This window comes from Aristolochia californica, unplaced genomic scaffold, assembly GCF_029961685.1.
Source record: "Aristolochia californica isolate CCGP_79_NKW_82.1479 unplaced genomic scaffold, dmAriCali1.0.hap1 SCAF_11, whole genome shotgun sequence".
Classification (NCBI taxonomy): domain Eukaryota; kingdom Viridiplantae; phylum Streptophyta; class Magnoliopsida; order Piperales; family Aristolochiaceae; genus Aristolochia; species Aristolochia californica.
In genome coordinates this window covers 505007-518332 of record NW_027181782.1, presented here as the reverse complement: position 1 = coordinate 518332, position 13326 = coordinate 505007, and the positions used below count along the sequence as shown (strand labels likewise).

Here is a 13326-nt window from a genome sequence, read left to right as displayed (position 1 = left end):
TTCTACAAACGATGGATAAAGATGTGCTGCCCTACAAGCAAATAAAACATGCAACAAATTGCTTCAATAGAGACAAGAAAGATTTGTATTTATAAATATATTAAAGAATAAAGTTCTTCTAACTATTCCAATTTTCTGTAAATTTTCTTCTTTATGTGATTTATGATGGAAATGAGAACAATTTTTGGTGTTTCAAGGTTTTCAAGTATGCAAATGAGGACAGTGAAATCATACCTTTAAGATTAGGCTAGCAAAAAATGCACACTAATGGCTACTGTATTACATAAATGAGAATTAAACAGAGAGAAAAATCTTTTAGAGGATCAGATTGTATGGATCTTAATTCATTTTTCATTCTTCAAAAAACTAAACACCAGGAATCAATTACGTCTGCAATAACAACTCGTTGAGTACCACCTCAGCACAATACCAAACCCAACACCTTCATAACTGTGCAAAAAAATAGATTGAGAGGTTAGACTTACATAAATTGACATAGCTACAACTTCTGGTGTAAGTAAGATTATTCCAAACTCAAAATTAGATGCAGTTCCCAACATCTAATGATTTATTCTCCTATACAAAAATGAAACTGACCAAATGAAGCCATGAAAAGATTCTATGCATTTCATCCGTGGAGAGAAAAGGATGATTTTCAGTAAAAATGCTGTTCAAGGAAGGAAATATAAATGCTGTTCAGGCTGATTTCACCAGACAAGATGAAGTGGTGCGGTTTCTGGAAATTTAAAACCCGATTTCCTCCATAAATTCTCCCATCCAAATGGCAGAGAAGTTTCCATATTTCTACCTTTTCTTGTTGGAGAGGTGACCGTCGGTTGAACTACCAAAGAAAAAAGGGTAAACCAATGTGATCGTGTTATTGTAGATGCTTGCGATGGGACAGACACAAAAAAGGGTTTTGATCACTTCTCATCCGAAGTTTAACAATAAAAAGGAAAAAACGTAGAAAAAGAGATATCACTTGATAAATGAACTATAGAGAAATCAGACAATGATAGAAGGATGTTGGAGAAAATTAACAAAAAAAACAGAGAATAAGAATCAATAATTTGTGGCGTAATAGCAAACATTTGTACGACTCAGAAGGAATTAGCATAGACATACAATTGGAAGCTTCATGGCATGATCAACAATTGATGAGGAAAATTTGAAAAGCCAAGAAAATGCATTAAAGTCTAGAAAGGTTTGCTTCATTTTGAAGTTGATATTAAGTCTCACAAATTACAGATTCTGCAAATGAATAAGTATAAAAATGAAAGCATGAGTAATACATAAGCGAGTACAGTCCAACTGGCTATGATACGAAATGTACCAAGTCAAGCATTGCTCCTCTGAGTCTCCAAAATAACATTAACATTTTCAAAAATTTCTGTTATTCGAGGAAAAAAAAAAGCATATTAGGATTCTGACCATTATCTTGCCAACAATAACTGTCATATGGAGCCAATAAAAGCAAGAAAAGGGAACTTTTATCCCAGAATGATAAGAAAAGGGACAAAAGATAATACCTGATGATAATGTCCACAATATTCCCATCTTGAAAGGATGTTTTAGGATGCCTGAAATCTCACATACTCTCCATTTACGCACACTTGAGAGACATGAGATATCTTCAACCAATCTTCTCCATTTCTTTTACATCTCTTGTGTAATGTGGGGCAAAGGGAGATATTCAAACTTTGGAGAGAGGGAGGCAGTACATTTTCTCCTAGGGAAGCCAATCCACGACATTCATAGAGCGTCAAATTCTGCAGAGATGTAAAATTTCTCAACCAACTTGGTAAACGACTGCCTGCATAGCCATATAGAGAAAGTGACTTTAGGGTTACATGAGGACTGAGTGATTCAAGCACCACTTCATCTGTATTTCCATCTCTTCCGTCTAATGTGCCCTTTATCCATGTCCATTCTAAGTGTAGTTGATTGAGGTGGTTTTTGTTCTTCAAAGCAGCTTCCTTAGCTTCCTCTGCAGTAACCACACTTTCCAACCCTGAAATACCCAGCAATCTCAAATTTGTCATATCCTTCAACTCTGCTATCTTTTGCCCAATCTCTTTACCTGAAACAAAACGAGATAATATTTGAAGTTTCCTCAGATTCCCAATCTGAGGTGGCATATGCTTCAATAAAGTACACTTTTCAGTATCCAGGTACCTTAGGTTGATCAGTTTCCTGGTATCTTCAGGTAACTCAATAAGGTAATTGCAGCCGTTGAGCTTCAACCTCTGTAGATTGTAGAGGCTACATATTGAAGGGGGCAGCTTTTTAATTTTATTATATGAGAGGTCAACAAACTTTAGAAACTTCAAACCACCAATGGAATCAGGCAGTTCCTCAAGACCACTATGTTCTAATTTCAACACACGTAGGTATTTAAACTGAAGAAGCAAATCAAGGTTGGCCTTTGAGAGAACCTGTCTGTGAGGCCTATAAGGAAATAGGCCTAGAAACAGGAAGGTCCGCAAGCTCTTAATGGTAAACAATCCATCCAAATCAACAGTTGTCAACATATTATGACAGACAAAGGATGAAAACCGAGCCATTTGAGGAATCGCATGTGATGTACTGTTCAAAACTCTTTGAGGAACCATAAGTGTTGTGCCCTCTTCCATTCTAATACAGTCTTCTTTTGTAACAAATTCTGCAAGATCATGAATCAGGTCATGCATTCTGTATCTTGCTCCCCATTTCCAGCTAGAATCTCGATAAAGAAAAGACCTCATCAATAAATCATCAAATAATTCATTGCCTACGTCTTCAGCTTCCCTATGCCCATCAGCAAGAACATACCCTTCTTCTATCCATAGCTCAATCAACTCATCCTTCCTGAATATATAATCCTTTGGAAACAAAGAACAGTAACCAAAGCATAACTTTAGGTTTGAAGGAAGATTTTGATAACTCAACCTTAGAATGGGTAAGATATCATAGCTGCCCTGTGCCAATTTCCAAATAGGGCTCTGGAGAACATTCAACCATTCTATTTGATCTCTTTTATTAGAGAGCAGACCTCCCAGAGATTTTAAAGCCAGAGGGACTCCTTGACATTTTTCTACAATTTTCATCCCAATTTCAACCAAGATAGGGTATGCATCTGGACTCTCACCTGCAAAACCCTTCTGCATAAATAATGTCAGACAATCACCATAAGGTAAACCCCTCAAATTATAAGGAGGCATTGTTCCCATAACAGATGCAACTTTCTGACTTCTAGTAGTTACAAGAATTTTACTTCCTCTCACTCTGTATATGAAAGGAAGACGTAAATTCTCCCAGTCATTTGGGTTTTCACTCCACATGTCATCGAGTACAATTAAACATTTTTGCTCACTCTGTCCAGAAGTCTCTTCTGTTAACAAGTTCTTCAGACGTTGTTGGAGTGGATCTATTTCTAATAAATCACAACTCTGTCCAGTTAAAGATTCTATGATTGCTCGCGTGAGTCGTTTCAAATCAAATTCCTCAGACACACACACCCAGGCTCTCAGTGGAAAATTCTGCTGAATCTCCTTACTGTTGTAAACAATTTGAGCAAGGGTAGTCTTACCGAGGCCTCCCATGGCAACTATGGGTACGACAGAAGGATGCTTTCCACTAGTGTCATCTGACAACAACAGCTTTATCAATTCATTTTTATCATTTTGCCTCCCATAAACAACAGATTCGTCCACCAAAGATGAACTTTTTGGCCGCTCTCTGTTTTGGGTTGTTCTGTTCCTCTCAAGCACAACCAGGTCAAAGTCATGGCCTTCCTTCCCGATCTGGTCCAGTCTCATTCTAATATCTCTCATCCTATACCCAATTTCATGCCTAAATCGAACTTTCTTCAAACAAAAACAAGAGCTGAAGCTGGCTACCTGATTCACCCTGCTTGATTCAGACCCCTTCTCCATTTTCTTCTTCACAGCTTCAATCATGAATTCATCAACAACATCCTCTGCATCATATGCAACATCTTTGAGCTTTCGGAGCCAATCATTCAGTAACTGGGATGTCTCCTGCTTCTCCTCAGCATCTGCAAGGACTGATCGGATGGCTGACAGTGTACCCAGAAGCTTTTCCAGCTCCTCCTCAACACCCCATATCACGTTGATCTCTTCTTTGATTGCAGATGTTATGTTATTGAGTACTACATCCAGAACTGGTTGTAAGACTACAGCCATCGTTTCTCTCTTCCGGAAAATGGTTTCTGTCAAGGGGGTGAGCTAACTTTTGCAAAGATTAAGATTTAGAGATTCTGTCAAGATGGGTTTCGTGGAAAGAAGAGGAACATTTGAAACATCTCAATGATTTTGTGCAGAGAGAATAAGAAGAGAGAGTAGAACAATGAAGATGGTCGACTGGCTGAAGTTGACGTTGCCATTTTCATCAGAAGCCTAAACAACTGTTTTTTGACGAAATTGAAATTTCGAGGAAGATGATGGGCACTTTCGAGGAAGATGACAAACTGGCTCTTCTTATTGGGTTGGGATTTGCTGGTCCGAGTAGTCTAGCGATAAAAAACACACTCAGGAATCTTTGGGCACTTAGCTTGAATAAGCTCGTATATAATTTTTTAATATTTGTTTATAGGGGCAATCTAGTCATTTTTATAATTAAAAATAAAATTTTATTTAATCATAAAAAATTATACTCTTAAAATGAAGTTTATGATAGAAATCCAAAAGCGGCCCTCTTGGAGGTGCATTAGGGACCAAAGTTCTCAAAATCGAACCGAATCAGCCAATTCAAGTGGGTTCCTTTTCTGGTTCTTATTTAGATAAAAACAAAATTTACCTTAAAACTAAATGGCCTGGCTGGTTAGTCAATCCGATTCGATAATCAGGTCCGGTTCGATAATCAGTGTAAGAGACTTCAAAAACATTTTGTTGGAGGTAGGATTTAAAGTAGAGATCAATTACTTGCATGCAAAACATAATGCCAATTTGCCAATCTATTGGATTGTGCTAAAAGTTAATGAAATAAAGATATAAATTTAATGGTAGCATCTTGCTTTGACCCAACCTATGGTTGAAGCCCGTCTAACCTGGTTAGATCTGTTATATTTGACAGTTGTTCCAAAAGGAATCAACTGGCTTCACATGATGAATAACTTGGAAATAGAAATGATTCAAGCTGATGGTGCAGAGGGTGGCAAGACTTCATTGCACAGGCTTAAGATAAGGAGATCATATGAATTTTCATCCTGTAATAGGAAAGAGGTGACAGTTAGCACAGCTTTGGATCATTTTGGTAGGAGCAGAGGGTCATTTCAAGTATATACTGGTTGAGTGTTGTTTTCCTTTGTTACTTTTGGTAGCAGCAGTTTAAGGAACTCCCATCAAAATTGAGTTTAAGGGAAACCTTTTCATTGGGAGGGGGAAGGAAGAGACCACCTCTCATATATGGTCTATTTATCCCCTTGTTCCCATCAGCTTCTCCCTCTCTTTTCTGGTTCTTCCACTCACACGTCTAAAACTGAAGTCTGCACCAGCTGCTATTCTTTTACCATAGATTCAAGAAAAATATCCCACAAAGACATCAAACACTCAAAGAATAGTATCATATTAAAGATCTCATTTTGGATGACAACATAGTCACCATGAACTTCTGTCAACTGTAAGTAACTTTTTCCAGCTGCTGGTTATCCAGAAGAGTTGGTGGGTACACAGAATCATTCTCATTTTATCCATCAGTAATGTCAGCATAGATGACCCTGTCAGAAAATTCACAAGGAAGATTGCTTTAGAGCAAGGAAAAACCCATCAATTTGACAAACTAGTGAGGTAGTGCTGTAACATCACTTAGCCTGCTAATCTCAATTCATCAATTTAAAAGTCAATGGTGGGGTTTATTTGTTCCATGGAATTCAAGAAAGGCTGTTTAAACCAAAATTTAGAGTTCTAGACCAATAGGGAAAATCACCAGATGGGAGAAAGTTAAGCTCTTTAAGCCTTTTTTTAGTAGACAATGGCAAAGCCGCAGCAAATGCTCCAATGAAAATTTTCCATTTTTCCTTTTCCTGTTGTTGTTATTGTTACTTCAAAATTATACAAGACTAACCAGGTACAATAAGTATCAATTGCAAAATTTGCACAACTCAGAAGGATTTAACATGGAAATACAATTGGATACTTGGCGGGTTGGCTAACAGTTGATGATCTTCCTCTCTAAGTAATTCGTGCTAGTCTACTTGCTTCATTTCATACCAATATAACTTTTATGAGTAACTTTGTAAATGATGTACTGCAAGTCTGAAACCTATCCTCTTATATTCCAAACTGTGAAATTCAACCTAATTGAGGGATCAATCTCCGAAATTTCTCAAAACCATCACAAACACAATTCTGGTACTTGGAAGTTTGAAATCATTAGGACGACCTGTGAATAATATGTAATGCCAGAAATGGATCAGAGTCTGGAAAAGTCTGGTTCATTTTAATTTTTAAAGTAGATATATGTTTCACAGGTCACAGAATCTACAAACTATGAATAGCTAAGAACATGTAAGCATGTGCATAAATATGTGAAGACAGTTGGCTGTGTGGGCTCATGAACTGATCTCACGCTGTGAAAGATGCATTAACCCTTTGCTTCTTTGAACCAGAAAAAGAATATTCATACTTTCAAATATTTTTTGCTAATCTATCCTTTGAATTGCTATCCTTTGAATACTGAGGGACTGACAAAATAACTATATTAGGATATGACCCTTCTGAAGCCAAAAAGAAATATCATTTTGAGTCCATCAAAGCAAGAAAAAGGGATTATGTTTTTTTCCTGAAAGATAAGAAAAGGCAAACGTGATAATACCTGGTCTGATTATGAAGTCCACTGCATTCCCATCTTGAAAAGAATTTTTAGGATGTTCGAAATCACATGTACTCTCCACTTACACACACTCGAGAGACATGAGATATGTTCGACCAATCACCTCCATTTCTTTTACACCTCTTGTGCAGTATGGGGCACAAGGAGATGGTCAAACTTTGGAGGGAGGGAGGCAGTACATTTTCTGCTAAAGAAGCTAGTAGACGACATTCAAAGAGTGTCAAATTCTGGAGAGATGTAAGCTTTCTCAACCAACTTGGTAAACAAGTGCCTGCATAGCCATATATAGAAAGTGACTTCAGGGTTACATGAGGACTGAGCGATTCAAGCACCACTTCATCAATAATTCCATCTCGTGTACCCCATGTCCATTCTACGTGGAGTTGATTGAGATGTTTTTTGTTCTTTAAATCAGCTCCCATAGCATCCTCTGCAGTAACCACATTTTCCAACCTTGAAATACCCAGCACTCTCAAACTTGTCATATCTTTCAATTCTGCTATCTTTGATCCAGTCTCTGTTCCTGAAACAAAGAGAGATAATACTTGTAGCTTCCTCAGCTTCCCAATTTGAGGTGGCATACATTTCAAGTACACACTCATTTCAGTATCAAGGTAGGATAGGTTGATCAAGTTCCCCATGTCTTTCGGTAACTCAGTAAGGTTTCTGCAATTCTTGAGCTTCAACCTTTGTAGATTGTAGAGGGTACATATTGAAGGAGGCAATTTTCTTACTTCAGTATTTGAGAGATCAATTAACTTTAAAAACTTTAAACTGCCTATGGAATCAGGTAGTTCCTCAAGAGCACTATGTTCTAATTTCAACACACGTAGGCATTTAAGCTGAAGAACCAGATCAATATTGGCCTTTGAGAGCACCTGCTTGTGTGGTTTATAAGGAAATAAGCCTACAAACAGGAAAGTCCGCAAGCTTTTATTGCTACACAATCCACCCAAATCAACTGTGGTCAACATATTATGACAGACAAATGATGAAAACCGAGCCATTTGAGGAATCAAAAGTGATGTACTCTTCTGAGAAGTTTCAGGAACCGTTAGTGATGTACCCTCTTCCATTCTAATGCATTCTTCTGTTGAAATAAATTCAGCAAGATCATGAATCAGATCATGCATCCTATATTTTGCTCCCCACTTCCAGTTAGGATCTTGATACAGAAAAGACCTCATTAATAAATCATCAAAGAATTCATTGCCCATGTCTACAGCTTGTCTATGCCCATCAGCCTGGACATACCCTTCTTCTACCCACAACTCGACTAACTCATCCTTCCTGTAGATATAATCCTTTGGAAACAAAGAACAGTAAGCAAAGCATGACTTTAAGTTTGCAGGAAGATTTTGATAACTCAATCTTAGAGCAGGTAAGATATCATAGCTGCCTTGTGCCAAGTTCCAAATTGGGCTTTGGAGAACATTAAGCCATTCGATTTCATCTCTCTTGTTACAGAGGAGACCGCCAAGAGACTTTACCGCAAGAGGGACACCTCCACATTTTTCTACAATCTTTATTCCAATTTCAACCAAGTTGGGGTATGAATCTGGTCTCTCTCCTGCAAAAACCTTTTGCACAAATAATTTCAGACAATCATCATAAGGTAAACCCTTCAAATCATAAGGACTCATAGTTCCCACAATAGATGCAACTTTCCGACTTCTAGTAGTTACTAGGATTTTAGTCCCTCTCGCTCCATATATGAACGGAAGACGAAAATTCTCCCAGTCATAAGGGTTTTCACTCCACATATCATCCAGTACAATTAAACATCTTTGGTCACTGTGACCAGAAGTCTTTCCTGTTAACAAGTTCTTCAGACGTTGTTGGAGCGGATCTATTTCTAATAAATCACAACTATTTCCCGTTACAGATTCTATGATTGCTCGAGTAAGCCGTTTGACATCAAATTCCTCTGATACACAAACCCAGCCTCTTAGTAAAAATTTCTGCTGTGCCTCCTTGCTGTTGTAAACAAGTTGAGCAAGGGTAGTCTTGCCGAGGCCTCCCATGCCTACTACGGGTATAACAGAAGGATGCTTTCCACTAGTTTCATCAGACAATAACAGTTTTAACAATTCATATTTATCATTTTGTCTCCCATAAACAACAGCTTCGTCCACCAAAGATGAACTTTTTGGCCGCTCTCTGATTTGGATAAATCTGTTCCTTTCTAACACCACCAGGTCAAAGTCATGGCCTTCCTTCCCGATCTGCTCCAGTCTCATTCTAATATCTCTCATCCTATACCCAATTTCATGCCTAAATCGAACTTTCTTCAAACAAAAACAAGAGCTGAAGCTGGCTACCTGATTCACCCTGCTTGATTCAGACCCCTTCTCCATTTTCTTCCTCACAGCTTCAATCATGAATTCATCAACAACATCCTCTGCATCATATGCAACATCTTTGAGCTTTCGGAGCCAATCTTTCAGTAACTGGGATGTCTCCTGCTTCTCCTCAGCATCTGCAAGGACTGACCGGATGGCTGACAGGGTACGCAGAAGCTTTTCCAGCTCTTCCTCAACACCCCATATCAATTTGATCTCTTCTTTGACTGCAGATGTTATGTTTTTGAGTACTACATCCAGAACTGGTTGTAAGACAATCTCCATGCTTCTCTTTCTACTAGAAAATGCTTGCTGTCTATGGGATGATCTAGCGTTGTTGGGACTTGAGATTTAGAGATTCCATCAAGATGGGATTTGCAGGAAGTAGAATAAAAAAATGAAGCATTACAATGATTGCGGAGAGAACAAGAAGAGGGAGTAGAAGAAGGAAGATAGTTGACTGGCAGAAATCAACTCCGTCATTTTCAAAGCAGAAGCCTGAAAAACTCTTCCCTCCGCGTAGGTTAAATTGAACGTTCAAAGTATATAAACGAAGATGGTAATTGGTAAACGGGATCTCGTTGCTGGACGGGAACACACCTACGAACAAGTGCAGAATGGAGTTGAGCTGAGCGAGCTTTGTGCATGTTTTGGTGATAAAATAAGCATGCACTAATGAAACAATCAATAGAAACCTGCTGCATATGAAATGATATTATTGTAAATCCTGTGGATCATTAGGAGACTCCAGTCTAAACTAAGGCATCCTAAAAACTTATCTTTGCTACCAAAGTTGGGTATAAGTAATTAAATTGAGATATGTTTTCTTTTAAATTCGACAACCCATGTGATCAGCTATTCTGTTATTTTCTTGCGTGATATGTAATTATTTTGTTTTAGTCGATCTGAACCGTAGCTAATCGTCTCTAAGTATCTTGCTTGTGAGTACATAGATTCTTCAAGTTTAATGAGTTGAGGAAGAGAGTGTTTTGTTTTTCTTAAATCTAGACGAAATCAAGATGCGCTGTGTCTTCGAACCGATGATGAAGTTCATTTTAAGCACCATAAAATACCTTCCCATCGAGAAGAAATCCATCCGATTGAACCAATTGATGATTTTATCTGCTGGGTTTTGGGTATCTTGCGTGTGAGTTCAATGGATTCCTCTACTGCTTCAATCTCTTCCCCGTCCTCTCCACCTCCATTGTTGCTGTTCAATACAAGAAGTCATGTCACAGTCAAGCTCAGACCCTCAAACTACCCGCAATGGAAAACCCAGCTAGGGTTCATAGATGGGTCTGTCAAGGCTCCACCTGAGACGATCGAGGATGAAACTGGAGCAAAAAAAAGTAATCCAGAGTATCTAAAATGGTTGCAGACGTATCAATGCAACTCTTGCAGAAGAGAGTCTTTGACATGGAAGGAGATGGAGGATGTCTACACCCTGAAACGTATGGGGGGAGAATCACATGTCTTGAATGCTTATGCAACTGAGCATGAGTGAAAGAAGAACGAGATTCTTTTTTTTTTCTCTCTCTGAACGGATTTCACTTAGCAGAAGGTAACTGGGGGAAGGTCGAAACAGATAGGTCTGAATGTGGCTGACTAACCTTTAACCAGTGTTTTTTGTCAATAGTTCCGATTCCCCTTTTTCAACCCGTCCCAGTGGAGGAGAAGAAGGACAAGACCAGAAGGATGAAGAAGAAAGAAACAGACGAAGCAGCATGGAAGGATTCGATGAAGCAAAAATTGAATTCCATAAATAACGTCAATATTCAACAGACGAAAAAACCCACAATCGTCCGGGTTCTTCCTCACCTACGCAAACTTGATCATGCGGCCTACGAGCCCGAGTTCGTCTGAATCGGGCCTTACCACCGAAGGAAGAAGCAGTTGCAGGCCATGGAAAAGATCAAGCGGCAGTATCTTCATGGTTTCTCTCGAAAAATGGCAGAGAGCTTATATGATGTCCTCGATCATAAGCTCAACGATATGCAGAAATTAGAGGAAGAAGCACGAAGTTTCTATTCAGAAAGCGTTTCGCTCAGCAGCAGTGAGTTTGTGGAAATGATGGTGCTCGACGGTTGCTTCCTACTTGAGTTCTTCAGCAAGTGTGCTGAATTCGGGTTCTTTGGGGAGGTCGAATTGGAGCACCGTCCATTTGCCCATGATTTACTTCTTCTCTTCGTCTTGTCTCACATAGCGATACCTACGCAGAGTCGCACTGGGACACTGGGGTCTGACATATTTGGATTCCCCAGTTTCCATGAAATCCTGTGATCATTTGCTCCATTTTTGTCACAACTAGTGACGAGCCCTTCCTTCTCGGCCATCTACTGAGAGTCACAACTCTTTGCTTACCAAGAAGAAAGTGATCTACAATCCTCTTGATTTCATCTCCTTCCAATCTACAGGTTTGACTCAGACCCTGATCACACTCCACTTTACTTCAACATCCCCAAACTTCAGCGTTTCCAAGAGGCAGGCATCAAGATCGGAAAAAGGGGCGCCCCGAATTTTCTTGGACATCAAATTCAGAAGTAGTAAATTAACCAAGAAAAAAACACGCAAAGACTAGAAACCCATTAAACAAACTCGAATTTACCTGATCCAACCAACAAACGAGACCAGAAACAAAAACCAAAGTGGAGGAAGAAGCAGCGAATAAGAAAGAAGCGTCTGTATCCGGATTTCTCTTAAATTTTACCTTTCCATCTCATCTCTGGTTATGAAATCGTAAAAAAAAAAACGATGTCCACTGACGACGTCAATGATGGGAAAATAGAAGTAAAATATAACTGTCAGAAAAAAACCAAAAAGGAAGGTGAGTAACATCGGTTTTACGTAACGAACGAGAAACCCCTCCGTCCAGCAAAAGTTCCTCCTTGATTTAAAGATATCTGATAAAAAAATTTATTAACCAATTGTCGTCGTCTGCATCACCATTTGCTGGCAAGAACGATAGAGGAGAATGTATTTAAACAGAATTAGCAGCTCTAGCAGTATGCAAGCGTCTGGGTCAAGATGGGTTTTCTGCATAAAGCTTTTCTTCTTCTTTTTATTCTCTCTCTAGCCACTCTACCCTGCTTCGTCTTCTGTAGAAAATCCCATGGCCGCCGACGGCTGTTCCAGAACCTGCAGCCGCTGGAAGGTAGCCGCCTTGGGGAGACGGTGACCGGACTCCACAAGCTCAAACACTACCTCGCAAGATTCGGGTACTTGGCCAACGCCCACATTGCCACCGGCCCCGGAGAAGACGACCACTTCGACGACCATCTGGAGTCAGCACTCAAGCTCTACCAAACAACCTTCAGCCTCAACGTCTCCGGAGTCGTCGACGCCGCCACCCTCGACCTCATGATGGAGCCCCGATGCGGAGTCCCGGACTTCTTTAATGGATCCGTACCCGGTATCGGTCCCCGATGGGCCATACTTCCAGGAAGACCGAAATGGCCCGCCGACAAACAGAGCCACCTCAAATGGGGCTGGCTGCAGCCCAACTTCCCTTTCTACTTCGCCGAACCATCGGTCATATTCGCGATACAAAAATGGGCTTACGTGACGGGCTTCTTTTTTATAGAGGTACCGTTTGAACAACACAAGGGTGCGGATATCAAAGTCGGATTCTTTAAAGGGGCCCACGGGGATTATGAGAGCTTTGATGGGCCTGAGGGGATACTAGCCCATGCAATGTTCCCAACATCGGCCTTTGTCCATTTTGACATCGAGGAGAACTGGTCGGTGTATAAGTCGGATGATTCGGTGGACTTCATATCAATTGCGCTGCATGAGCTGGGCCATGCGCTTGGATTGGCCCACTCGAAGGTCAAGGAAGCTGTTATGTACCCAAAATTTGGGTACGGGGAGCAAAAGAGGGAATTGACCCAGGATGACATTGATGGGATTAAGAACCTGTACCCTTGAATTGTTTGATTCAGTCGGAGAAGAGATGATTAAAAGTGGGGGGAAAAAAGGAAATTTTTGAAAATTAATGGTCATTTGCGTTTATAATAAGACATGATTCCATTAACTTTAATTGGGTAGTTGCCTTCTGGTTTCCCTGTTTTCCCTGCCTGTTCATATGAAGATCTTTTGCTAGAACATATTCAACCCACAACCAAGCCTGAATTTGAGAAGAATCTTCAATGGTCTA

General features: G+C 39.7%; 3 protein-coding genes across 4 annotated transcripts; 1 reads left to right on the top strand and 2 right to left on the bottom strand.

Annotated features, from left to right (window-relative positions):
- Window positions 1–270: 270 nt before the first annotated feature.
- LOC137944320 (putative disease resistance protein RGA1) lies at window positions 271–4300 on the bottom strand. 2 transcript variants are annotated; one of them, XR_011110805.1, is made up of 3 exons: window positions 1530–4300; window positions 1334–1390; window positions 271–450 (listed from the first exon to the last, which is right to left on the bottom strand). XR_011110805.1 is itself a non-coding variant. In XM_068789971.1 (2 exons), the coding sequence occupies exon 1, from the start codon at window positions 4182–4184 to the stop codon at window positions 1572–1574; it is 2613 nt and encodes an 870-aa protein (XP_068646072.1). In that variant the 5' UTR covers window positions 4185–4300; the 3' UTR covers window positions 271–450; window positions 1530–1571. The 2 variants fall into 2 exon arrangements, 1 of the variants encoding a protein (XP_068646072.1); XM_068789971.1 differs by lacking the exon at window positions 1334–1390.
- A 2575-nt stretch (window positions 4301–6875) lies between these two features.
- On the bottom strand, window positions 6876–9458 carry LOC137944461 (disease resistance protein RGA2-like). The gene has a single exon (XM_068790148.1). The coding sequence runs from the start codon at window positions 9456–9458 to the stop codon at window positions 6876–6878; it is 2583 nt and encodes an 860-aa protein (XP_068646249.1).
- A 2739-nt stretch (window positions 9459–12197) lies between these two features.
- LOC137944458 (metalloendoproteinase 5-MMP-like) lies at window positions 12198–13097 on the top strand. Its single transcript, XM_068790143.1, has one exon. The coding sequence runs from the start codon at window positions 12198–12200 to the stop codon at window positions 13095–13097; it is 900 nt and encodes a 299-aa protein (XP_068646244.1).
- Window positions 13098–13326: the final 229 nt, after the last annotated feature.